This window comes from Kogia breviceps, chromosome 7 (genome assembly GCF_026419965.1).
Source record: "Kogia breviceps isolate mKogBre1 chromosome 7, mKogBre1 haplotype 1, whole genome shotgun sequence".
Taxonomy (NCBI): Eukaryota; Metazoa; Chordata; class Mammalia; order Artiodactyla; family Physeteridae; genus Kogia; species Kogia breviceps.
Window position 1 is genome coordinate 77,349,901 of NC_081316.1, and position 25,980 is coordinate 77,375,880.

The window sequence follows — 25,980 nt, forward strand, 5'->3', positions numbered from 1 at the left end:
CCATTGCTCTTTCTCCTCACCTTTCTTATCTTGGGACTTAGACTATACAGCAAATTGAAGGCTTTTTATTGAAGACCATTGAAATACCAAGAAACATATTAAAAAGCAAACTTTTCTTTGGAGAAATAAAGGGTATTTAGCTCATCTACTTTTTTTTTTTTTTTTTTTTTTTTGCGGTACACGGGCCTCTCACTGCTGTGGCCTCTCCCGTTGCGGAGCACAGGCTCCGGACGCGCAGGCTCAGCGGCCATAGCTCACGCACCTAGCCGCTCCGCGGCATGTGGGATCCTCCCGGACCGGGGCACAAACCCATGTCCCCTGCATCGGCAGGCAGACTCTCAACCACTGTGCCACCAGGGAAGCCCAGCTCATCTACTTTTTTTTTTTTTTTTTTTTTTTTTTTTTTTTTTGCGGTACGCGGGCCTCTCACTGCTGTGGGCTCTCCCGTTGCGGAGCACAGACTCCGGACGCGCAGGCTCAGCGGCCATGGCTCACGGGCCCAGCCGCTCCGCGGCATGTGGGATCCTCCCGGACCGGGGCACGAACCTGTGCCCCCCGCATCGGCAAGCGGACTCCCAGCCACTGCGCCACCAGGGAAGCCCTCATCTACTTTTAAAACTGAAAATTAAGAATAGAAAATACAAGCTTTACTAAAGCAGTTAAACAAATAATAAGGGAAAAGTGTTGGGGGAGAAGAAAAAGAGATGAGAAGAAAGAAAAAGAGGAGAAGAAGAGATAAAAGGTCAAGAGAGGCAAAGAGCAGGTGAAGGAAGGACAAAGAGATGGAAGAACAGAATGTGGGAGAGATTAGGGAAGGGGGTGAGCACAGAGAAGGGCAGAGGCAAGCAGGTCAGAATGAAGAGTGTGGCTTTGGTGCCAGAGATCTGGATTCTAAATCAATAAAAATCCTATGTCAAATATCATACTGAGAGCTTCCCTGGTGGCGCATCCTGAGATTAGGAATGAGAGTAGGATGGCTGTCACTACTTCTATTCAACCTCATACTGGAGAACTTAGCTAGTGGAGTAAGGCAAGAAAACCAAATGTAAGCAAAGGGAGAAATAAAACTCAGTAGTCATAGGTGACATGATTTGTATGCACAGAAAATCCCAAAGTGACTTTAGTAAGGTCCCTGGATGCAAGTTCATGAACACAGAGAAATGGAGATTTATAAAATTATGTTTTCAATAACATAAAAAAACTTCAGATGCCTTTTTGAGCTTCATTTTTTCTCAGGTGTAGAATTAGGGCTACAACAATAATAACAATAACAATAATAGCAGCAACAGCAGCTGGGATTTATTGAGTACCTACTGCCAGACATTGCTCTAAATGTTTACATGGATTACTTCTTTTAACCTTCACAACCCTTTAATGTTTGTTGTGAGGATTAAGTGAGGAAATATATGTAAAGCACTTAGCAGATTGCCTTGTGTATAATAAATTCTCAATAAATTTTAGCTGTATAAAAATAGGCAGGTACTTCCCTGGTGGCACAGAGGTTGGGAGTATGCCTGCCAATGCAGGGGACACAGGTTCCAGCCCTGGTCCTGGAGGACTGCACATACCGCGGAGCAGCTGACCCTGTGCGCTACAACTACTGAGCCTGTGTTCTAGAGCCCGCATGCCACAACTACTAAAGCCCAAGCGCCTAGAGTCTGTGCTCCGCGACAAGAGAAGCCACCGCAGTGAGAAGCCCGTGCACCACAATGAAGAGAAGCAACTGCAATGAGGAGCCCGCGCACCACAACGAAGAGCAGCCCCCGCTCGCCGCAGCTAGAGAAAGCTCATGTGCAGCAACGAAGACCCAACGCAGCCAAAAATAAATAAATTTATTTTTTTAAAAATAGGTATTATTTTAGAGAAGCTCATAGACTTAGTTGTTAGTAGAACTAAGCTGCTATTCATTTGGCTTACAATTTGTGGAATAAACAGTCATTCATTGTTGTTTTAAAAAAATTGTGAATAGCTCATTAATTCATTTATTCAGCCAAGCACTGCTCTTGCGTCTAGAAATACAGTGGATAAGCAAAACAGACAAAATCCACACTCTAATGGCGTTTACAGTTTAGTAGGAGAAATAGATATTAACTAAATGGTATCACAGATTGTGCTATGAGAATAAAGTCCAGGAGTTATGAGAGCATAAAAGCGGGGAGCTGGTCTGGGTTAGAGCGAAAATTCACAGGTGAGCTGAATTCAGAAGGTAAGTGGAACAGGGGCAGGGCTAAGAGAATGTTCCATGCCGAAGAAGCAGTCTGTCTGAAGAGAGAGGTTGGCATGTTTCAGGAACTGAAAAATTGTCTGAGTGGCTGGAGTTCAGAGAATGAGGAGAGAGCTGTTGTATGGACTGTGGCTGCAAAGCAGGACAGGGAAGAGGTCATCAAGGCCTTAGGAGCCTTGTTGAGCATTTTCTCAGTGGAGCTCAGTACAGTTTTATGCAGAGGACTGATGTGGTCAGATTTGTGTTTTGAAACTATTTCTCCACTGAGGAGACCACTACTGTAGTCTGGAAAAATATGAATATGTAACCCAGGCTAGGACACCAGCAGCAGAGAGGAATAGTGGGAATATTTGAGAGATGTTTAAGGGGTGGAACTGATGAGGTCTGGTATTAGCTTGGGTGAGAGAGGAAGGATGCTCCACTGATGTCTTCCTCCTAGGATTCAGCTTGAAGAACTGGGTGACTAGGGTGACATTCACTGAGGTGAGGACAGTCTTTTCTTCACTGTTAATTAGCTTTACTAACTTAATATGGAAGCTTGAGAGGATATTTGAAGTATTTCTTTTCCTGTGGAAATCTGAATGTCTTATTCTTGGGAAAAAGAATGACAGGTTTATGACACTGATTTTGGAAACTTAGAGATATTTACTCCCTGTTTCCCCTTCGATTTTCAAAAGATGTCAAATTATTATATCTTTTGTCTTAAAAAAATGGCAAGGATATCAAACATAATTTCCCGAAGATTGCATTTAGAACCAGTGTTCCCACCGTCTCCCCTCCATCAAATCTCTTTCTCCAACCTGAAAAACTGAAATGGATTCAGTGCAGTATCTATGTTTCTAACTTCTTTTTATCAAGCTTTTAAGTCTCTTCTGCCTAGGTCACCAAGCAGTTAGAAATGAGAAAGGAATTATGGGGGTTGGAATATTACTGCCTCATCCAGTGATTGTCCAGATTGTCCATATTAAGATTTAGCTGCTCTGATGTTCTCTGCCTCTGGTTTAGAATGTCTTTGGCAGGTATAGCAGGGCTAGAAAAGACCTTCACATCTCTAAGTCAAAGTCTTCAATCTGATGCTGGTGGTGCTGGAGTTGATCTGAACAAGGCTGTGAGAAGGCTCTGGAGTTTGACCCAGGTTACCCAGGACTGACTGGGGCTCCCCAAGCCTTGGCATTATCTCAGAGAGTGTCTGCAGCAGATCAGGGTTTGAGCCTTCTGAACTTCCTCCCATTTTTATGTAGCAGAAACTATCCTGTAGGACCCCCAGAAGGGAAGAGAGGCCACTAGTGCTGTAGTCAGAGGGGAATGTGAAGTGGGAGGGTAGTCCTACAGTCTGACCCTTTGCTTAGGTACTGGAAAGGGAGTGAGGGATGTGGCTGATTGTGTGTGTATGTGTGAGTGTGTACCACCCTCAGGTCAGGTGGTAGGCTGTCCCTCTCTCTCTCCCTCTCTTCATCTGTCGTCTATCTCTCTCTCTCTCTCACACACACATGCACACATGCATGCACACCAGTGTCCTCAGCCATGCCTGCCTCTCTGTGTCATAGCCTACCAGCCTCCTTGGTGTAGTGTGGGGCGCGGCAAAGCGTTGCCGCAAAGCAGGGTAGAAAAAGCTGAGTCATCCATCCTGTAGCCAGTGCGCATGCGTTGAGATATGCTAACAAGGTTTTGGAGCAGTAACCAGTCCGAAGGCGACGTGTAATTATGCCTTCGATATGAACCAATCAGAGACTTGCACAGTATCCCGAATCTTATATAGGCAGCTGCCGTTATGGCTGCGGGGTCTTCCTTCCATCTTTCCTTAACCAAGCTGTACTCCAATAAAGTGTGATACGAGAAGAATCTAGCGTGTGGCGACTGTTATTCTGCTGGTCAGACGCAGCTCGCCATAGTGTAGGGGAATGGAAATAGGACTTCATGTGCTGTCTGAGTTCCCTGCAGCTACCAGACTCTGAGGCAAAGTGAAATCTGAGCATGGAACTCTTGCGGGCTGCATCTGTCCTCTCCTTCCCACCATTCCTAGCTAACAGCCTGACTGTCGCCTGTCTTTGCTCCTGCAGCACTCCACTTCTGTGAGCGTCATGGGCTTTTCCAACACACTGGAGATGGAACTGTCATCTACCAGGCTGGCGAGGACCTTAGAGCCACAGATCCAGAGTGCAAGCAGCCTGACAGCTGCCCCACCCCAGGTGGTGCCAAGCCTGCTGAGTGGCCCCCCACCAACCATGTCCAGCCTGGTGGGCGGTCAGAACCAGGCTACGCCCAGCCTGACAGCCAGTCACCTGCCGACCGTGCCCAGCCTTGTGTGTGGCACACCCCACTCCATGCCCAACCTGATGAGTGATCCCTCCCAGATCATCACAAGCCTGGCAAGTGATCACTCTCCGACGGGGCCCAACCTGATGTCTGGTCCCACCCACACTGTACCAAGCCTGGCAACTTGTCCTCTGCAGAGCGTGCCTCTGGCTTCTAACATGCAGTCGGAAGCCGGATCCAGCTGCAGTCCTGGCTCTGGCCGAACTGCAGGGAGCCTGTGCCCTGGGGATGGGGCTGACCCCTCCCTGGGGAATGTCTTGTGTAAGGTAGGTCTTGGGGAAATGCTATTCAACTTCCTCTGCTCATCGCTGGGCAAAAGGGTAGCCCCTGAAGGCCTTATCCTGGCCTTAGCTTAACAGCTCTGTGACCACCGACAGGAAAAACGTCTGATTTCTTTGATTCTTGTTGGCCTTTCACTTTTGAAAGATGGAAAGTGAGGATTCTACCCGCTTCACTGACTCTCTGGGACAAGGCCCCACAGCCCCTGGTCCGGACACTTCCAAAGATTCGGCTATCCCCTCAGAACTGGAGGAGCCAATTAACCTCTCTGTGAAAAAACCTGCGCTGGTCCCAGCGGTCAACAAATCCGTGGCCCTGCAGCAGTACCAGAGCCCAAAAGGTGAGACTCAGCAGCCTGCCTTTCGTGCTGACCACACACTTGAGCAGATGGGCTCAGCACTGCCGTGAGACAGAGGTCAGCAGAGCTGCTCTGAGCCTGAGGGAGCAGTGTTTCTCTCGGGCTAAATTCACTTCTCCCCCCAGAACTGACCTATTGTTGCCTGTTCTGTTTCCCTCACTGTGGCCATGACTGATCCAGGCATGGCCAGAAGTTAGCCTCCTTGTAAAATTCCCCATGCAAAATTTCGGGGGTCTGGGTTATAGGTAGGGGGAAACAGGAAGAGCACATCCCAGAAGGGTTAACCTTGGCGAAATATTTTAGGGGAAAGAGCATGTCTGACTTTGGAGTGTGATAGATCTAAGTTAGCAGACCTGCTCTATCTCTTTATGTTTGAACCTGGGCAAGATACCTAACCTTTCTGAGTTAGTTTATTTCTCTGTAAATGGGGCTAATCATAGCTACTTCATAGGCTATTGGGACAAATAACTACAGTGAAGTCATTTGATGACTTACTCTGTAGTAACAAGAATTTGCCTTGTACCTGACATTAATGTAGATTTGTGCCTCATAGTAAAGGGAATTTGGACTGGTGGAGGTTGGCTCTGATTTTCTTCTCAGTTACCCACACCCCTTCTCAAATGTGGCTAGGCTAAGGCTCCTTCCTTCTGGAGAAAGTGAGGGAGTTGGGAAGTTAGCAACTGCCTAGTGAGCATTGGGGGCCTTCTCATTTCAGTGTATGATTCATAAATGTTTAGTGTGTAATGATCAGTCTATTTCCTACATACTTAATAGATGAAAATGAAACAATCTTTCTGTTTTTTTCCTCACACTGGTTCTTCTTAACTACACAATAATGTAACCCTGAATTTTAAGCACTTAAATTCTTGAACCCTGCTTGCCCATGGAAAGTGCTCAGGACAGTGCCTGGTGCTGAGTGGGCACTCAGTAAATGCTAGTGTCCTCCTCTTTCCCCACACTGCTCCCTGCCCATCTACACAGATTGCACTTCTCAGGGGAGGGTTCCTGCGAGCCTCTTGCCCTTGGAGGGTGAGCTGGATTCTCAGGCTCTGCTGAAATCCCAGCACTTGGCTGAAAAGGCAGGGGTTGGACAGAATGACTCCTAAGAGCAGATGACACCAGTGTATGTATGGGGAACAAGTGATTCCTGAGCTCATTTTGAAGGTGAGAAGCTGGCCCCTTGGCACCTGACTGAACCCTCACCCCCAGGCAGCCTCTGACTGTTACCTGTGTTTATCTTTTTTTAAAAAAGTGGCCTTCCTCCCCCTCAGGAAGGGGAGATATGGTAGGATTGTCACCACTATGAGTGATTACAATGTTGGTAACAATGGTGTGACAGGTGTGCGGCCAAAGTATGAGTAGCAGATATGAGTAGAAGGTGTGGGTGACAGGGTGTGTTATGATCATAAGTGTATTTGTTTGTCTTTTGCCTTAGAGTGTGAGAATTTTGAACAAGGAGCCCTAGGCCTGGGTACAAAAGGGAACCAGAGCATCAGGTAACAGACGCTGGGCCCACCCTCGCTCTCTCACCCTCCAACCTCATGTCCTGGGAGGTTGGCACAGGAAGTGAGCATCCTTGATGACTTAACTAGAAGCAGAAGTTTGCCTGCAGCTGTCTTCTTCAACCCCCAGACCCTGGAGTAGGGTGTGTGGTTGGGTGTCCGGGATGGTTGTGGGAGGATGTCCTGGCTCCTGCGCCGTGAGGCATGCAGTCTGTGTGCAGTCCTCCCTCTTCGGGGACCCCCTTTCTTTGATCAAAGGGCTCCCAGTGGCTGGCAGGACCTGGCCAGGCAGAGCTGGTAGCAGGGTAGAATAGGGGCCTGTAGAGTGTTGGACTGAGGAGATCTTGAGCAGCAATTCAGTTGTGGGATCATGGATGAGCCTGACTTAGAGGTTGGGGCCAGAGGAGGCTCTCACCGAGACCCAGGGATGTTGTTCTTGCCCTAGACCCTTCAATAGTGAGTCCAAGATTCCCTATGTGCGACTGGAGCGGCTCAAGATCTGTGCTGCATCCTCAGGAGAGATGCCTGTGTTCAGGCTGAAGCCACAGAAGAATGAGCAGGATGGGAGCTTCCTGCTGATCATTGAATGTGGTACTGAGTCCTCCAGCATGTCCATTAAGGTACCACTTTTCTCTGCCTTCTCCTTGAACCTTGACCCAGCCTAGGAGACTCTCTTTCCTCTCTGCTACTGGGAGAATTCTGGCTCTGGCATTGTTCTGAGTCTCTGAATGGGGCTGTAGCTTGGCCAGACCTTGTACCCTGCTACAAGTGGTCTGGGAGATGCGCACTAGGAGTGAGCTGTCCTAGGGTACCTGGGGCTTGGCTGTCTTGGGGTCCTGGAATAAGTTGGTGTCCAGGGCTTGTCATCTTTCCTCTCCCTCCCTCCACAACTTGGTGCCGTGCTCTGACTGTTCAGACTCACTTCTTCCCCAAGGTCAGCCAGGACCACCTGTCTGATGCCATCCAGGCCCCAAACCTGGGGGGAAGAAAGGTCACTGTCACATCTCTGGCTGGGCAGAGGCCACCAGAAGTGAAGAGTGCATCTCCTGAAGAACACAGGCTCATTCCTCGAACCCCTGGAGCCAAGAAGGGACCCCCAGTACCAATAGAGAATGAGGATTTCTGTGCTGTGTGCCTCAACGGGGGAGAGTTGCTGTGCTGTGACCGCTGCCCCAAAGTGTACCACCTTTCCTGCCACTTGCCAGCCTTGCTCAGCTTCCCAGGGTGAGTCATTCCAGCCGCAGGCCCTGGCCTGGATAGCGTGGTGATCTTCCAAGGGAGATTATTCCAGGCCAGGCCCACAGAGCTCCCTCAGGTGGACTTCCTCCCCTCTCTGGGCCTGCATGAATTACAGGTCTGTGACTTCGTGGCGCTATAGCTGTGTGTCTTCTGCACACAGACAGGTGGATGCTTCCCTTCCTCCTCTGTTCCCAGCTTCCTCCTGTCCAGATTTGTCCCTCTACCCCTCTCCTAGCCCCTTGCTAACTCCTAGTTTTCTGGATTCACTAAATCCTGAGTTACTAAATTTCTTTCAAGCATGTGGCTAGGAAGCCATTCTCTACAGGGCAGGGCTAGGGACTCAGTTTCTAATGTCACCACCCCCCAAGCTTGTCTTGGGGTAGTGGGACAAGGGAGGGGGCTCTGGGCAATGTGCTGAGGGCTAACTTGGCCTCACTTGCCTCTGCAGGGGAGACTGGGTGTGTACCTTGTGCCGCAGCCTGACCCAGCCTGAGATGGAGTACGACTGCGAGAATGCCCGCTATAACCAGCCTGGAGTGCAGGCCCCTCCTGGCCTGAGCACGTATGACCAGAAGGTAGGGAGGAGTCTCTGGGGCAGCCTGCCTGTGCCCATGGGGGCTGAGTCTTTTCTGAGGGGGTGAGAGGCCTCTCTGGATACCTCTCTTTTGGGCTATGCCTATGGGGGTTCACTACGATTTTTCTTCTGCCAGCTGTTTTCCTCTGGCCTGGGAGGCTGAACTGTGCCTTAGTATAGCAACTCATACCCTGTGGGACAGAGCCATCAGGGTCACTATCGTTAGTCCTTACTGAGGTGGGGCCAGAATAAAGTAACATGGTTGCCAACTCTGCTTTCTGCAGAAATGTGAGAAGCTGGTACTGTCCTTGTGCTGCAACAGCCTCAGCCTGCCCTTCCACGAGCCTGTCAGCCCGCTGGTAAGAAAAGCCTCACTGCTTCTGCCGGCTACTGGACTTTCTGCTCAGAGTGCCCTGGGCCTGGAGCAGATCATGGCGGTGCCCAGGGTGGGCTCAGAGCGTGGCCACTGGAAGCAGGAGTAATCTGTGCATGGCATAGGGGACCTGGGGGCCATGGCCACTACAACCCCCCAACCAACAGCTGCTGCTGCGTCAGACCTGACTTGACAAGTAAACCACTCCTCCTTTTCCCTCTCTCTTTGTCTTCTCCCTCCACATGTTTCTTCTTGCTGCCTTTGTCTTATGTTCTATTATTTCCATTCCAACTCATTCTCTATCTCTCCTTCCTTCTTATCCTTCGCTTTTTCCTCTACTTCTCTCTTCCTGTTTGCTTCCCCTTCTCTCCTCCCGCAAGGCCCGGCATTACTACCAGATTATCAAGAGACCCATGGACCTGTCGATCATCCGGAGGAAGCTGCAAAAGAAGGACCCAGCTCACTACACCACCCCGGAGGAGGTGGTATCAGACGTCCACCTCATGTTCTGGAACTGTGCTAAGTTCAATTATGTATGTCTTCCCTGTTTTCCCTCTCCCCTATTTCCAGTGACCCCAAGACTATCATGGCTGGACAGAAGTGTCTGGTTTGGGCCTGGGCTGCCATGAGGAGCTGGGAGCAGACCTCCTGGGGCCTACTGTAGTGAATGTTTATAAGCTCTTTCCCACATTTGGGCCTCAGCATGGACTCAGGAGGAATATGGGGGCTGCTAGTGACTGGCCATCTGTGGGTAACTGTCAGGGTCACGTCTGCTTTAAGAGCTGATACTAAACTGGTTATCCTGGGCCCTGAGGAGAAAATGTAAAGTTCCAGACATCCAGGAGACCCAGCCAGGCTTTGCACTCTCTGTATAGCTCCTGAGGGGCCTGGAAGAGATGGGCTGGTGGAAGGGGGACAGACCATCACTGCTCTCCTCCCCCTTCAGCCCGACTCAGAGGTTGCAGAGGCAGGCCGCTGCCTGGAAGTGTTCTTTGAGGGCTGGTTGAAGGAGATCTACCCGGAGAAACGGTTTGCTCAGCCAAGGCAGGAGGACTCAGACTCTGAGGAGGTGTCTAGTGAGAGTGGGAATTCCACTCCCCAGGGCTTTCCATGGCCCCGCTACATGCAGGAGGGCATCCAACCCAAGAGACGGCGGCGACATATGGTAAGGAGGTGCTGCCAGCTGGCAGGCAGGTGGGTGGGTGATTGGGCTGGCAGGGGGCACCGATGCAGCATGTCCAGAGTAACCTGCAGTGAAGCTGCCCAGGTGGCACAAGAGAGAGGTGACAATGAGCCCTCACTTTCAACCCCTTAGCCTAAGACAAAGGCAAGGCAGTACAGGGCTCATCAGCTCCAAGGACCACTGAGGCTCAGAACCCTGAGACATGGGTGTACCTTCCCAGGGTCACCCAGAAAATTAGCAGCAGGACCAGGCCTCCTGACTGCCAGTTCAGTGCTGGTTACTCCACACTGTGATGCCCATAAGAAGAGAAGGACCTGGTCTCAGTGCCTGATCTCAACTTGGGTTTGGGAGAAAGGGAGTCTTTTCAGCCCGTTGGTGTAGAGAAGGAAGGAGAGGTTTTGCTTGCAGGAAAGACCTCTAATCTGACCTTTTGTCTGGTCTCACCTATGCAGACCTGAAACATCAATTCAGTGCTATTTAATTCCGCTGAAATGTATTGCCTGCCCACTGTGTGCCAGGGTCTGACTAGCCATCCCTGGTTGTTTGCAGCACTTGGCACACAGTGTTTATAGTGGCTTCATGAGTTTTGCTGTTGCATTCCTGGGGTGGAATAAAACACTTTGGCTCTGGGGAATCCCAGTCTGGACAGTTGGCCTTTTCACATTGATAAACCCTACACTGGGCCATTCTGATTCCAAATATTTTTTTCTTCTTTCAGGAGAATGAAAGAGCAAAAAGAGTGTCTTTCCGCCTGGCCAACAGCATCTCCCAGGTGTGAGGGCTGGAAGGAGACCAAGTACTCCGGCAGCTGGTGCCCCATCCTGTTGACCACTCCTCCCCACCTTTCAGCTCATTCTCTTTGGATTGTGGATGTGAGACAAGTCTTGTTGAGCTTGTAGTGCCCTTCTTTGCCGTTCGCATCTTACAGCATTTATTTGGGAGCCATAGTGCATCCACTACAGAGAATAAACAGCAAAGGGGGGGGGTGTTCCCTATTACCAGAACGATCAGTTGTGTAGAGTCCACTTGACAAGACCAAGCCCAGTTAGGCTCGGGAGGACCAAACTTCCTTGGTGAATTCTTTCTACTGAGGAAGGCCGACATTTCTCACCTTTCAGTCAGTGTGCAGGGCTCAGGAGCAATGTATATATCTGAACACCTCCTGGGCCCAGAAGAGGGTAAAAGAAGGGAGAGAGGTTCTGACATATGGCAGGCCTGTGATCCCTGGCCCAGCACAGCCAAAGACTGTCACTGTTTGCCTTTGTTTGGCCTGCTCGGACAGAGGCACTTGCCCTGGACAGGGCAACGAGGCTTCTAGAGGCCATAGGTCTCAACTGGTGCCTATTCGGGTTCTAACGGTTTTCAGGGTATTTGTTTTTCATGCCCCCTTTCCTGATGCTGACTTAGGTGGCCGCTGTGAAGCTCTGGATGGTATGGCATTCTTGATGGGGCTGGGTGGCTGTGCAGAGACCACTTACATCTTTAGGCTCAGATTTCACTGGCAGGCTTAAGAAGATGTTAACTTCAGAGCCTGCCATCTGTGCCACTACTTTGGTGTCAGAACCTGCTTCTTAGAAGTGATTGTTGGTGGCCACCCCTTCATTATGTCCATTCAGAGGTCCAGACCCTGAGTTCTGCTTGGGAAAACTATGAGGAAGCTGCTGTCTGCTTAACATACAGAGGTTCCAGGCCAAGGAGAGTGACCCACAACCAGCTCACTCTGCTGGGTCTCTGCTCCTGCTTAGAGATCCGAGTTCTCAACTTCTCCACTTCACAGAGCCAAAGATCAGAAGTGAGTCCTCTGACTCGCCTGCCCTCAGGCTGTCCACAGCCCAGAAAAAGCCAAGACTCTGCTGGCAGCCTTTTTTTTGTTGGAGGTTGGAGAAGGCCCAAGGGGCCAACAGGAGCCGGACCTAAGCATTTGTGGAAGTTCTGTCTGGCATGGAAAAGGGGAAAACTGAGAGGCAAGAAGCCTCTTCGGTGTCCTTTGGTGACCCTGAAGCAACTTCAGGACTTTATTTCTCCTAGAATGCAGAGAGAAGTGTTCTGGAGGTCACAGGCACAGGAGCAGAGCTCCAGGCTGCAATTTGGATGGATTGTTGTGGTCTGTGCAAGGTGTTTGGGAGGAAAAGGCATAGGCAGATGCTGGGGGTCAGGCCACCTCATGAGCAAGGGCTTGGTTGAGAAGGAACCTATTGCTGATGTTGGCTTGGCCTGGGGACAGCTCTCCTTAGTACTGTCATGGCTTAGCTAATTTCAAGGGAGCTGTAGGTCATGGCTTTACTTTTGCTAAGAGATGCAGTTCAAGGAAGTTCTTATTTGTAGGGCCCTTGTTAATGGGATAATTTTGATCAGAGAAAACATTTCTTCTCTCCTTGTGAGTGGATGGAACTGCTCATTTCGTTTCCACCCAGGCTGAGAGAGCATCTTCACTTCAAAGCAGACTGTGCCCACTGACTTGCCATTCTTTCACCAGCACATGCCAAGCTCTCCTAAGCAGATGAACTTCCATAATCCTATTTTCTACCTATTTTCTAGTTTGGGGTAACTATGTCTTGAATAATTCAGTAGCCAGGCAATCTTTGCATGTAACCCTCTACTCTTTGGAGCTTACATGACTTTATGGTTTGGGCTCTGACCACTTCCCTTTCAATTTTCAAATCTTTTTCTCTGTTTAGTTGGCTTGGCAAGGTTCTCTCTGTAATTACCTCATTAATTCCTCCTCTTGGTCATCTTTCCTTTGTGTGGCCCACCTTCACACCTTCTCTGAATGAGCTTCACCAGTGTTTTGTGTTGGGCAGCTGGGTGAGGGCTATGACAGGCTCAAATCCAATTGACATCATTCCCCAAGACCAGCTAAAAACCACAAACATGAAGTAAAATACCTAGTTAAGTGCTTGGCTTCACTTCTATCAGTGAAGTTCCCAGCTTGGGTGTAGCCTGCTGGGCCAGGGGACCTTAGTAATGTGGTAGAGAGTCACATATTCCCTTCCCACGGCAGAAACCCTGCATGCTGAGAAGCTCCCTTTAGGCACCTGAGCAGCCGGGGAGGGGTGGGAGGTAGGGTGTCCTTACCTCCAAGGGTGCAAGGCCCTGGCCCACCATCCCTACGTTGGTTACCCCACAACAGTGCCCTCTCCCTGGCTTTTCCTGTGTACTTAGCACCAGTGTTTTAACTGATGGTTTTGTTTTGTTTTTGCATGCAGAAAACAACATGATGTTTCAGAAGTAGAACAAAAGGCTACTAGCTGAGTGACTGACTTCACTGGCTCTTTGCTAACATTTGAGCTAATCCTGTTTTTGACTTATTCCCATAATGGCCCCATTTTGGAGTCAGTTAAGTCCTTTGGTCATTGACAAAGTCATGAAATGGAAATACAATGAGTTCTGGGTTCTTATGGTACAGAATGCAGTCCTAGAAGAGAAATTGGGTTTCTTGGGTATACTGAGAAACAGAAGAATGGAGTGGCTTCGGTTGATGCAAAGGAGATTTTAGTGCACGTTTCTAGAAAATGGGTAGGTTGGCATTGCCTAACTTCCAGCAATTCCCAACTACACACCCTGCCTGTCTTTGCAGGTACCCCCTCCCTAGCAGCAGCCACCAGATCCTCTGTAGGGTCTGCTCCACAGAAGACCCTACCATCAACCCTGATGGACTCTGGCTCTCTGTACCCATTTCTGGCAACAGGTCTTTGCCTTGCCTCTAAGACCTAGACCTCTCCTTGTTTGTTCCTGGGCTCTGCTCTGCTTTCTCTCTCACTCCGTGGTGTCACCTACAGTCTTCTCTTCTGAACTCCTGAACTGAGACTTTGTTCTTTTTGGATTACCATCCCCTAGGCTTCCTCTTCTCCCACTCCTCCACTGCTATTAAATAAATTGCCTGCTCCTTTAGCCCAGTTCCAAGATTAGCTTTCTGTTCTCCCAGACTTTCAGCTTTCTCCTGGACTTCTTCATCTCCTGAGCCTAAACCCGTGGCCCATGACACACTGACGGTTTTGTCAGCATCCTGAACTTCCTCATCTCCTCCAACTTTTGCTGAAACTATCAACCATTCTCCATTTTCTGCATCAACCTATTTTTTGCTCCCTTTTTCTGGGCTCCTATGCATGAAAAATTCAGAGTTGACAGTCTCAGTTGGCCTCTCAGTATTGATTGGTGTGTCTTTGACTTGTTACTACTCTGCTTTCTATCCATGCCCTTCGTCTTTGCTGTCAGTAAATGACTGGCCTCATTGCCTACTTCACAGAAGAGAGGCCCTAAAGCAAAAACTTTCCTGTCCGTGTGCTCCTCTCCCCCTCCCATCCCTCTGTGTCTGTATCCCTCCTCAGCTCCTTTCCAGTTGCTCCTATTTGGTGCTCTATTCTTGAATCCTGCTATATGTCTTCCAAGACTTTGCTCCATTGCATATCCCACTGCTCCCATTTTCCAGGGTCTTCAACCTCCCTCTCCATTGGTTACCTCCACGTAGCTTACAAACAAAGTTCTCCCCAAGATTACAACAAAATTTCTTAGAGTCTGTTGCACTTACGGTTTTTTCCTCAATAGCCAAGTTTCTTTAAAAAGACACTTTTCATTGATTTCTTCTTCATCACTTTCCAATCCTCTACAGATTTTCACAGAAGTCACCAGTGACCACCCAGTTGCCAAATCAAGCAAATACCTTTCGGTCCTCAACTGTCTTGAACTCTCCACAGCATTTCACATCATCTGCCACTTCCTGTTTGAAAAACCCTCTTCACTTGGCTTTCATGACACCACAGTTCTCTGGATTCCTCTTACCTCTCAGCCACACAGGCTGAGCCTTCCTTGAAATATTGACAGGGGGCACATCTGTAGCTTTCTGTGGTCTCTCCTCTTCAGGAGCAGGATAGGCAGGAGGAAGCACAGCTGTTCCTGCTCCCTACCCTCTGTGTCTGCCTGTTCTCTTTGAGTTCATTTCTTCTCCTGGACTCAGTTCTCCTCATGCCAGGCATGTGTATGAGCTCTGCTGGGAGGACACCATCTGTGATTCTTTCTGTCTCTCTCTCCCAGTGCAGCACAGAGACAGATTTTAGCCATGTTTGCTAAGAGGCCCCGTATAAATCAGCCCAAGAATGTGGATTGGATCTTACCAAGAAGAAATTTGGTAAGCTGGATTACCCAGCCGGTGGGCAGCTCATCACCAGGATCCTCATACCAGTTAGAGCCTGCCTTAGTCGGTAAGGTCTTGGAATCATGGTAAGCATGTTTCCATGCATGGTTCAGTTCTGCTAGCCAGGAGGAGAATCCTGGCAGGGGTGGGTGTCTGCCACTGATAACATTCTGATGGAGGGAAACTGGGCAGTGCTGTGATTCATCACTTGCTTGGGTTTCAGCTGGGGTCAGTCTGGCCCCTTTCCCTACTGTTCTGGTCACCACCACCTGCTTGCCTCAGTTGTTCCTGGAGCTAGAGGCAGATGCCGGTTGTTTTCTTGAGGCAGGAGGGTATGGTAGAAAGATATCTGATTTGAGATGCTAAACACCAAAATTTTGGCTCTGCCAGTTGTGAACTGTGTGACCTTGGGTACAGTTTCCCCATGTATAAAGTTGTGGGGAGGAAGGATGGTGAAAACAGTGCTCTCTCAGAGGCTCTTCAGCTCTAAAGATGGTAATGGTGATTCTAATTCTAAAGCTCAGGACACACAGGGAACAAGGGAACACTGGAGCAGTTCACAGTTAGGGAGTCTTGACCAAGGCAGGGTAAAGGGACTCACAGGCCAAAATGAGCTGCCTTGAGGAAAGTCTTTAGTAGCTGGTGCTGCTTCTGGAGCCATATATCCATTCCTCAAACTGCACCCCTTCCCGTTGGCTATGTAGGGTGAGTTCCTCCTAGGCCTTTTCTAGAAGTGGCCATTGGACCCAAAGCGGTTGGGGGCATGAGGGAGGAACATGATAAGGGGAAGTGTCACTGATCTTAACAGGACCTACACATTCTAGAACAAATTAAAAGATAGCACTTTTCTTTACCAGTAATTGTGTCCTGGAGTGTTTTTTGAGTGGAGATGGTTGAACATGCTTCATGGTCTTCTCACCCCCAGACTCCAACATCGTTAAGACACAAGGTGGGGAAGAGTAGACTGGGGAGCTTTCTCTCTAGGGAAGAACTCAGCTCTCTGCTTCTTACTGCACAAACACATCCTGTTCTTTAAAATACAGGCAGCAAGTCTGAAGGAGAGTTAGGGGGAAAAGCATCTTAAGAATGCCCACCACTTCTGGACGCTAAACACTTTAGGAATATCCTTTATATAGTGATATCCCTCAGTTACCTAACCTTAGTGCGCCTCTGTGCCCAATGGTTTCTAGCCATTGTGGGGGTCAAGGACACTGTAATGAATATTTGTCATTCATTTTGACCTATCTAGGCCCTGTTTTTCCAAAGCACAGAGTGCCTCATCCTGTTTTTCATCCTGAATTCCTCTCAGGGTGCATGTCAGTCAGTGCCTGCTGTGGCTGATAGCTTAATCCTTGTCCAGCTGGGTGGTGAGCAATGCTCTTTGTTCTTCTTTGTTTGCAAGGGGAAGTATCTCTTTCAGAAGTTTTCAAGCTAATAATGGAAGGGTTGGTAAACTGGAATATCACCATTTTTCAACCCCCAATGAATGAATGGATCTAGGCAGTGACCATCCAAGGTTACCCATATCACAGAGACATCCAGACATTACATGTCTCCTGATACACAACATCATCTATGAAGTGTTTCCAAACAAATAGAATCTGAATCTAATCAAGTCTGTAGATTTAACTACCAATTTACAGATGTAGTTCCCAATTGAGAGGAAAAGCAAAGAACAGAGGAACATTTAAAATGACATCACAAGGATACAATCAGTAAAATCCAGTCTGTGAGCAATGACAGAACAAATGACTTGGTTTCTTTAACAAATGTGTTGCAAGGAAAAAAAAAAAAAAGAGATGGGGGGAAAACCTACAGACTAAAGAGACTTAAAAAAGCATATAAAAATGGAACTTATTTGCATCCTGGTTTAAAGAACATTATGAGATGATTGGGAAAAGATGAAAACTCGGGATATTTGATGATATTAGGATTTATTATTTTTAGTGTTATTATTACTTTATATTATCTTTAATTTTTTTTTTTTTTTTTTTTCTGCGGTACGCGGGCCTCTCACTGTTGTGGACTCTCCCGTTGCGGAGCACAGGCTCCGGACGCGCAGGCCCAGCGGCCATGGCTTACGGGCTCAGCCGCTGAACGGCATGTGGGATCTTCCCGGACCGGGGCACGAACCCGTGTCCCCTGCATCGGCAGGCGGACTCTCAACCACTGCACCACCAGGGAAGCCCAATCTTTAATTTTTATGTTACTTTTTAGGTGTGATCAAGATCTGTAATAGTAGAATATTAGAAACAATGAAAAGCCTATAGAAGATGGTTAAATAATATGATATAATTTTAAATGATATTTAAAGAGTCTATAGGCATACTTGAACTGAGACAAAGACTCTCAAAGTCTTTGTTTGAATTAGGAATCCAACAGAGTCAGAAGATACATAAAGGGAGAAAGAAATTCTAAACTTCTTCTGGCTTGAGAAACCTCTCAAGTATTTCAGAAAGCAGAGATATCAGTTAAAATAATTATCGAGCCCATTTGAAAAGACATTATTGGGGCAAGTGGGGAAATTTTAAATTTTAATATTTTAAATTTTAATAATTTGTATTAATATTAGCTTCCTGAGAGCAATACTTTGAGCTGTGGTTACAGAGGGAAAAGGCCTTATTTTTAGGTGGTACATGCTAAAGTGTTTAGGGAAAAAGGATCATGATGTCTGCAACTAACTCTCAGGGGTAGAAAAACTACATATTACATTATTAGAGAGATGTAAAACAGATGTGGCAAAACGTTAACAATTGGTAAATCTAGATGAAGGGGACATGGATGTTTATTGAACTGTTCTTGGGAGGGAGAAAGGGCAAATAATTTTAACAAATGGAATATGAGGCATGCAATGTTTGCATTAGAATAACAACATGGAAAGTAATTAGGAGATGATGCTAAATTGAAAAAAGCAAAACAGAATTATATGTAAAATAAAAAAGATACAAATACGAATATATAAAATGTTATTATCCTAAAATATATTAGGGTGGTAGCATTATGCATAATTTTTCTGTCTTTTCCCCAAATTTTGGTGTTAAAATGCTGTACTGCTTTTATACTTATACAAATACTTTTATATGTATTTTTAAACTTTTATCATGGTATATTTCAAATATCATCTTTTATGTCTTAGCCAAAACCCCTCTTCCAAGAGTTTTTCCTAACCAATCTAAAGTGGACCCCAGGCACTCGCTCTCACAATCTTGTTTTATTGTCAGCATAGCACTTACTACTATGTGTATTTATCCATTTTCTTAATTTGTTTTCTTACATTGTCTAGTAGGTCACCCCTCATATGGTGTAAGCTCCCTGAAAGCAGAAATCTTGCCCAGATCCTAGAACATTGCCTGTAGTTGCTCAACACATATTTGTTGAATGAATGAATGAAATCAGGTCTTTGTCATCCAACCTCCCATTTTACTGGGAACACTGAAGTCTTGAGAAGGGCAAGGACTTGTCCCAGTTTCCTCATGAGTTGGTGGCGATGTCAGAGCTAGAACTCAAGCCTTGTGACTCAAGTCTCAAAAAGCTCTTCTTTCAAAATGTCTAAGGCCAAAATAGCTCCTGGGCACCAGACAAGTGGCAGGAGTGAGGGAGGATCCACAGCCCATTCCCTTTGTTGCGGTGTGCCAAAAGCCCCATAGGTGACGCCAGCGGTGCTCATTTAGCTCTCTGGCAAAGTCAGGAAAGTGTGCTACGGGAGACATTTTGATGAGGAGCGGGATATTTGCACAGCCCTAAATTGCCTCTCTACCGATGGCTCATTAGTTGTGAGGGAGAAAAAAATACACAGTAATTAAACAGTGGAGAAATAAGACAACTCCTTGACTCTGTGATCAAAATAACATCACCAGTGAGGGACGGGTGGACACATTGTGCATCCGGAAGTGATACCCTGAGAAGGACACAACATCACCCATCCAATATCGCAGCCTAGAATGCATACTCTGAACCTAATTATGGAGAAACATCAGACAAACCCAAAATGAGGAATATTATGTTAAAGTCAGGGGATAGGGGGCTGGATTTTTAAAAAATGTCTATTGTCACTATTTAAAAAATGTCTATGTCACTAATGACAAAGAAAAGCTATGAAAATGTTCCACATTAAAAAAGGCTAAAGACACATGACAACTAAATGCAATATCCAGGACTAAACTGGGTCCTGTAGTGGAAGGGGGGAAATGCTTAAAGGACATCATTGGGTCAACTGACAAAATTGGCATATGGACAATAGATTACAGTATTGTATCAATGCTAAATATACTACAGTTGATAACTGTGCTGTGGTTATATAATAAATTACCCTTTTTTTAGGGAATATGCACTGGAGTATTTAGGAGTAAAAGGCCATAGTGTATGTAACTTACATTCAAATGGTGCAAAAAATTTTTTTAAAATAATTTAAATATGTAAAAATATATTTTAATATAATTTATCTATATTGTATTTTTCAATATATTTATATATTTAATTAGAAAAATATCTAATTAGAAAAAATTAGAAAAAAATATATACTGGATACAAATAAGGCAGATGGGGTAAAATGTTAATAGGTGAATCTGGGTTTAGAGGGTATATGGGTATTCTTTCTATTTTTATGTTCACAACTTTTCTGTAAGTTTGAAATTGTTACCAAACGAAAATTTAAGAAGAGAAAAAAATGAATTAAAGGATGGTGATTCCAGGCACCTCCTCTGCCCACCCATTCCTCTTTCCATTATGCAACAGTTCAGAGCTGGTACCCTGCCTTATTTGGGTGTGTCTTCTGCTGTCCTCTTTGCTTCCGTCTTTTCTCTACTGCAAGGATTGTGTTTGGCTTCTGGACTCTGAGGCCGAGGCCTAAGCTGGAGGAGGTGAAATTACTTCATGGCTGGAAAATGCTACTGCTAGCCTCTGTAAGGGGATGTGGAGAGGCAGTGAAGGGCTCTGAGTTTAGTCTCCATCCTCACTCTGGCCTCCAGGAACTGAGTGTGTCTGTGGGGTCAGCTTGTTGGAAGCAATCTGGCTGCAGCTAGGTTTCCCCAGTCATCTTAAAGAGGCATCTGGTATCCAAGGGGCTCAGCTGGGGTGGGTGTGGCAAGAGCCTTGGCAGAATGGGGACAGAGAGGGCTTAGCTATCCTTTCTTTCTGCCTATAGTTTCTTGGAAGTGATACAATCCATTTTCTCTCCTGAGCCTGGAATGCTATACACCCTTGAATCCTCAGGAATCCTTCCAATCTTCCAACGATTGACTTTGCATTAAATCAGCACAGTTGGATGTCAGGTAATAGGGAGGTGGAATATTTGCCTCAGGTTTGATCCTGAACTTCTTCCTGAGATGGCTTCTGGTGGTGTTTCCTCTGGCTCCACACCCTTCACGCATGAGTAAAAGAGACTTCATCCCTCCATCCCCATGCTGGGACCTGGTCTGCCCTGTCCCTTACCCAGTCAGTCTCATAGGAGAAGGAGGTCAGTCTCTGCAGTCAGCTGGGAAAAATGAGGAGGGTCTGGACTAAAGCTCCAGCTCCCTTTACTCACCTTGTAAGTCAAGCAGGAAGCGGTTACTCCCTCTTATCTGAGCTCTGTAAATGAAGTTCCGGGCTGTGAACTCCCTTAGACATAGCCAAAAGATGTTTGAATGAACCAGTCAAACTTCCAAATGAATGGTGCTTATAATCACTGAACCACTGCAAGACTCATTATTAGCTTTCGTTACTCTTTTGGCCAACTTTGGTAGGAAACCTTGAAGACCATTGACAGTAATGGCTGTCTTGCACTCACAGGTAAGTGAGGCAGTGAGCTTAACGGTTAGGAGCACAGACTCTGGACCAGAACAGCCTGGATGGGACTCACACGTACCAGCTGTGTGATCTTGGACAAATCACTCCAGCACACTGTACTTTTGTTTCTTTGTCTGTAAAATAAGGATAATAACAGTACTTATCTCATGGAGCTGTTGTGAGGATTGAATAAGTTAAAATACAGAAAGCATTTGGAACAGTGCCTGGAACAGAGTTGATGATATTAGGTGAGTGAATATCACCTGTATTTTGTGAAAACTAAGACACCAAGATGCTGGCACTTTCTTGGTCCTTCAGGAAGACTTTTACACATGTCAGGACTGCTACCTGGCTGACAGCAATAGTAATATGTAATCAATTATGCAACCCGATTTCAAAGAAGTTTAAAAAGTGAAAACAATCTGGGTTTTAGAATCCATGAAATATAAAGTATTATTTAGTTGTTTTTACTTTACTCTTTGAGACATAATTCATATACCTGATATTCACTTTTTAAAAGTGTAAAATTCAATGGTTTTTAGTATATTCACAAGGTTGTTCAACCATCACCACTGTCTAATTTTAGAACATTTTTATCACCTCCAAAAGAAATTCTATACCTGTTAACAGTCTCTCCCCATTCTCTCTTCCCAGCTCCTGGCAACCACTAATTTACTTTTTCTTTATACAGACCTGGCTATTTGGGACATTTCATATAAATGGAATCATACAAGATATGGCTTTTTGCATCTGGCTTCTTTCACTTAGCATAATGTTTTCAAGGTTTATCCATGTTGTAGCATGTATCAGTACTTCATTCCTGTTTGTAGCCAAATACAATTCCATTGTATGGATATACCATTTTTTGTTTATTCACCATTTAATGGCCATTTTGGGTTGTTTCCATTTTTGGCTATTATGAATAATGCTTCTATGAACATTTGTGTATAAGTTTTTTGTGTGGACATGTAATTTCAGTTCTCTTGGGTAGTGGTCATATGATAACTCTATGCTTAATTTTTTAAAACAATTTATTATTATTTATTTTATTTATTTATTTTTGGCTGCGTTGGGTCTTCGCTGCTGTGCACGGGCTTCCTCTAGTTGCGGTGAGAGGGGGCTACTCTTCGTTGTGGTGCGCGGGCTTCTCTTTGAGGTGGCTTCTCTTGTTGCAGAGCACAGGCTCCAGGCGCCGGGCTTCAGGAGTTGTGGCACATGGGCTCTGGAGTGCAGGCTCAGTAGTTGTGGCACATGGGCTTAGTTGCTCTGCAGCATGTGGGGTCTTCCCGGACCAGGGCTCGAACCCATGTCCCCTGCATTGGCAGGCAGATTCTTAACCACTGCGCCACAAGGGAAACCCTGTGCTTAATTGTTTAATAAACTGCCAGACTATTTTCCAAAGCAGCTCTACCATTTTATATTCCCACCAGCAATGTATGAGGGTTCCAATTTTTCCACATCATCACCGGCATATATTATTGTCTGTCTTTTTGATTCTAGCCATCCTAGTGGGTATTAAGTGGTACCTCATTATGGTTTTGATTTGCATTTCCCCAATGACAAATGATATTGAGCATCTTTTTATGTGCTTATTGGCTTTATGAATATCTTCTTTGGAAAAATGTCTTCAAATTCTTTGCCCACTTTTACATTGAGTTATTTGTTTTTTTACTGTTGAGTTGTAGGAATTCTTAATATATTTTAGATACTAGACTCTTGTCACTTATAAGACTTGCACATATTTTTCTCCCATTTTGTGGGTGTCTTATTTTCTTGATAGTCTCTTGAAGCACAAGTTTTAATTTGATGAAGTCCAATTTATCTATTTTTTCTTCGGTTGCTTTTGCTTTAGATGCCATATCTAAGAAACCATTGCCTAATCCAAGGTCTTGAAGATTTATAACTGTGGTTTTTCTAAGAGTTTTATTGTTTTAGCTCCTATGTTTAGGTCTTTGATCCATTTTGAGTTAACTTTTGTATATGGTGTGAGGTACAGGTTCAAATATACTCTCTTGCAGTTTTCCTAGCATCATTTGTTGAAGATTATCCTGTCACCCATTGAATTGCCATGGCACCCTTGTCAGTTGTTCAATGATGCATGGATTTATTTCTGGACTCTCGATTCTATTCTGTTGTTTTATATGTCTATCCTTATGCCAATATGACAGTCTTGATTACTAAAGCTTTGTAGTAAGTTTTGAAATCAGGAAGTGTGAGTCCTCCAACTTTGTTCTTCTTTTTAACATTGTTTTGCCTCCTCTGAGTTTCTTGCATCTCCATATGAATTTTAGGATCAGATGGTGAATTTCTACAAAAAAGGCAGCTGAAATTTAGATAAGGATTGCATTGAATTTGTAGATCAATGTGGGGAGTATTTCCATCTAAACAATATCAAGTCTTCCACTCTATGAACCATTAATTTAGTTTTGGCATACACTAACCTGAACTCTATTAGCTTTATCTGAAAAGGGGGCTGGGTCAGACATCCACAGTTTATCAGAAAAACTGAGTTAATTGCTAAATGTTTATTTCCTTTTGAGCTGTGGGGATAAGGTACAGTTTTACTTTTGTCAAGGTAGGAGAAGTGAAAAGTGGAAAGACTTTGTATAAATTGGTAGAGCCTACCAATAATCAAAGAGCTATCATTAGGAAAATTATGGAGTGATGTTTTTGTGATATAGAGTCTTTTAAAAGTCTTTTGAATAACAGAGATAAGTTGTAATTAATGTGTAAATCAACTGCTTCTTGACTTATGAAAACTGAAGTCCATCTCTTCCCTCCAAGACTTTGGTATTTTTACTAACAGTGTCAACAAACCCTGGAACAAACTATACTAATTGCTTCTATGTTTTGTTGTATTGACAAACTTCGATTCTGATCTCTCTTCTTAAATGTCAAGCAATTTGATATTGCAATGTAACAATGACGTTACCATAGAGTGTTTAAGTAAACAGCATATAACACTTGTTGCCAGTGGTGACACTGATAATTACTGGACTAGGATTAGAGCCGATTGCTGTGTAGTCATGACCCCTGGAATAGACTGAGCTCCCTTGGCAGTGTCAAGAGTTTGTTGTTGTTAGGGGTCATGGTGTTGTAATCCATCACCTCACTGAGAACTGATGACTTCAGACATGGTAACCAGCCGGGATAGTTAATGTAGCTGCCTTGAGCCACTGGAAAACTTCAAGAAACTTTCTGGCTAAGGCATTTACATAAAGGGTTCCCCAAGAAAACCCAGTAGCTCTATGAACATATTGTAGGGAGTTATGTTTTTCTTCCTTGTGTAGCTTCTCTGATTCTTCCCTATAAATATTGGTCACATTTGCACATTAGAAATGAATATTTGTCTGTCAGCCTATCTACCTATTTATCTATCCATCTATATATATCAACATGTTCTACCAAGTCTCTTCTTTCCTTCTTCCTGTCCTTCCTTTATTCATTCTTTCATTTACTAATGCCATGGTTTTTTATTAAATAGCTACTAACTGCCAGCCACTGTTCCAGGTACTGGGAGCAAGCAATAAACAAAGAGGCTGGGTCCCTACTGTCTTGAAGCTTAACTTCCAGTGACGGAAGAAAGAAAATAAATCAGATTGTCTTAGATGGTGTTCAGTGCTCTAGGACAACAAAGTAAAGTAATGTGATAGACTGTTGGAGGCACTAGTTTAGATGGGGGATCAGGGAAGGCTTCTCTGAGGAGGTGGCATGTGAGCTGAGATACAGATGATGAAAAGGAACCAGCCTTGTGGTTGTATGGGGCAGAGCCTTATAGGCAGAGGAAACAACAAGTCAAAATATCTGAAGCAGCTTAAAATAATACAGTCAATACAATGAAAAAAAAAAGGTAGAAATGAGGGAAAATGGAAGAGAGAGAGAACAGAAGAAAGTTGTAACACTGATATGCAAGCAGTAGAGTTTGACAAAATTATTAATGTTGAGCTGCAAATTTGGTTCCTGTCTTCCTAGAAGCGAAGGTGAAAAGGGAAAAGTGATCAATTTCATGATTTGCTTTCTTTATAAGGAGGAAATCAGTTTTTCAAGGAGAAAAAGATTTTTTTCCCTGACACTCAGGATTGCAATAAATTAAGGCATAGAGTGATGTATTTTAGTGTGGATCCACCCCCGCATTTCCCCCAGATGTCCATGTCCTAATTCCTGGAAGCTGTGAATGTTACTTTCCATGCAAAAAGCACTTTGCAGAGGTGATTAAGCTAAGGACCTTGGGATGGGGAGATTATTCTGGAATTTCTGGGTGGACCCAATCGAATCATTTGGGTCCTTAAAAGCTAAGAACCTTCCTAGCTAGAATCAGAGGGAGATTTAACCTCAGAAGCACGGTCAGAAAGATGCAATATTGCTGCCTTTGAAGATGGAGGAAAAGGGCCATGAACCCAAGGGATGTAGGTAACCTCTAGAAACTGGAAGAGGCAAGGAAACAGATTCTCCCCTAGAGCCTCCAGAAAAGAACAAATCCCTGCTGACACTGATTTTATTCCAGTGAGTCCTGTGTCAGACTTCTGACTTATAGAACTGCCAGATAATATACTTACATTGTTTAATCACCAAGTTTGTGGTAATTTGTTACAAAAGCCATATAAAACCAATTTAATTAGATTCATCTTGGTTGCAATAACAGAAACTCAGCCATTTGAACCAGCTTAAGCAAAAGAGTGCGTCTTATTATAAAGATTTGGAATATTACATGGAATTCAAAGGCAGGAATGCAGCTCATTTCAAGAAATAAAATGATCAGGGATGGAAAGCTGTCACAACTCTTTTGGTCTCTTCTCTCCTCTTTGTGAATCTCTTTCATCCTTCCTGTTCTTTTCACATTTTTCCTGCAACTTGATTTTCTGCATTTCTCCAGGCCACATGATGGGAAGGCATGTCTGTGGATAGCTTCTGACTTTCAATATTACAGCATTCTATGTTTCTATGTTAGCTACCTAGATTTAGTAAAACTAAAATTCTCAGTCCTAATTCCAAATTCCTGGGGGAAAGATGTGATTGGGTTGGCTCTGGTACTGCT

General features: G+C 45.3%; 1 protein-coding gene across 12 annotated transcripts in view; it reads left to right on the forward strand.

Moving 5' to 3' along the window:
• TRIM66 (tripartite motif containing 66) overlaps positions 1-25,980 on the forward strand; it is a 72,123-nt gene that overhangs the window by 44,033 nt on the left and 2,110 nt on the right. For 9 of the 12 annotated variants that reach the window (XM_067038682.1, XM_059070101.2, XM_067038688.1 and 6 more), the window contains 10 exons: positions 4,285-4,806; positions 4,967-5,159; positions 6,613-6,673; positions 7,125-7,299; positions 7,614-7,903; positions 8,367-8,493; positions 8,777-8,851; positions 9,246-9,398; positions 9,812-10,030; positions 10,767-10,820. In XM_067038682.1, coding sequence (XP_066894783.1) covers positions 4,285-4,806; positions 4,967-5,159; positions 6,613-6,673; positions 7,125-7,299; positions 7,614-7,903; positions 8,367-8,493; positions 8,777-8,851; positions 9,246-9,398; positions 9,812-10,030; positions 10,767-10,820 — 1,869 coding nt within the window. Of the gene's footprint in view, positions 1-4,284; positions 4,807-4,966; positions 5,160-6,612; positions 6,674-7,124; positions 7,300-7,613; positions 7,904-8,366; positions 8,494-8,776; positions 8,852-9,245; positions 9,399-9,811; positions 10,031-10,766; positions 16,040-25,980 lie in introns of those variants that run through there. The other 3 variants (XM_067038692.1, XM_067038689.1, XM_067038690.1) reach the window with 2 other exon arrangements.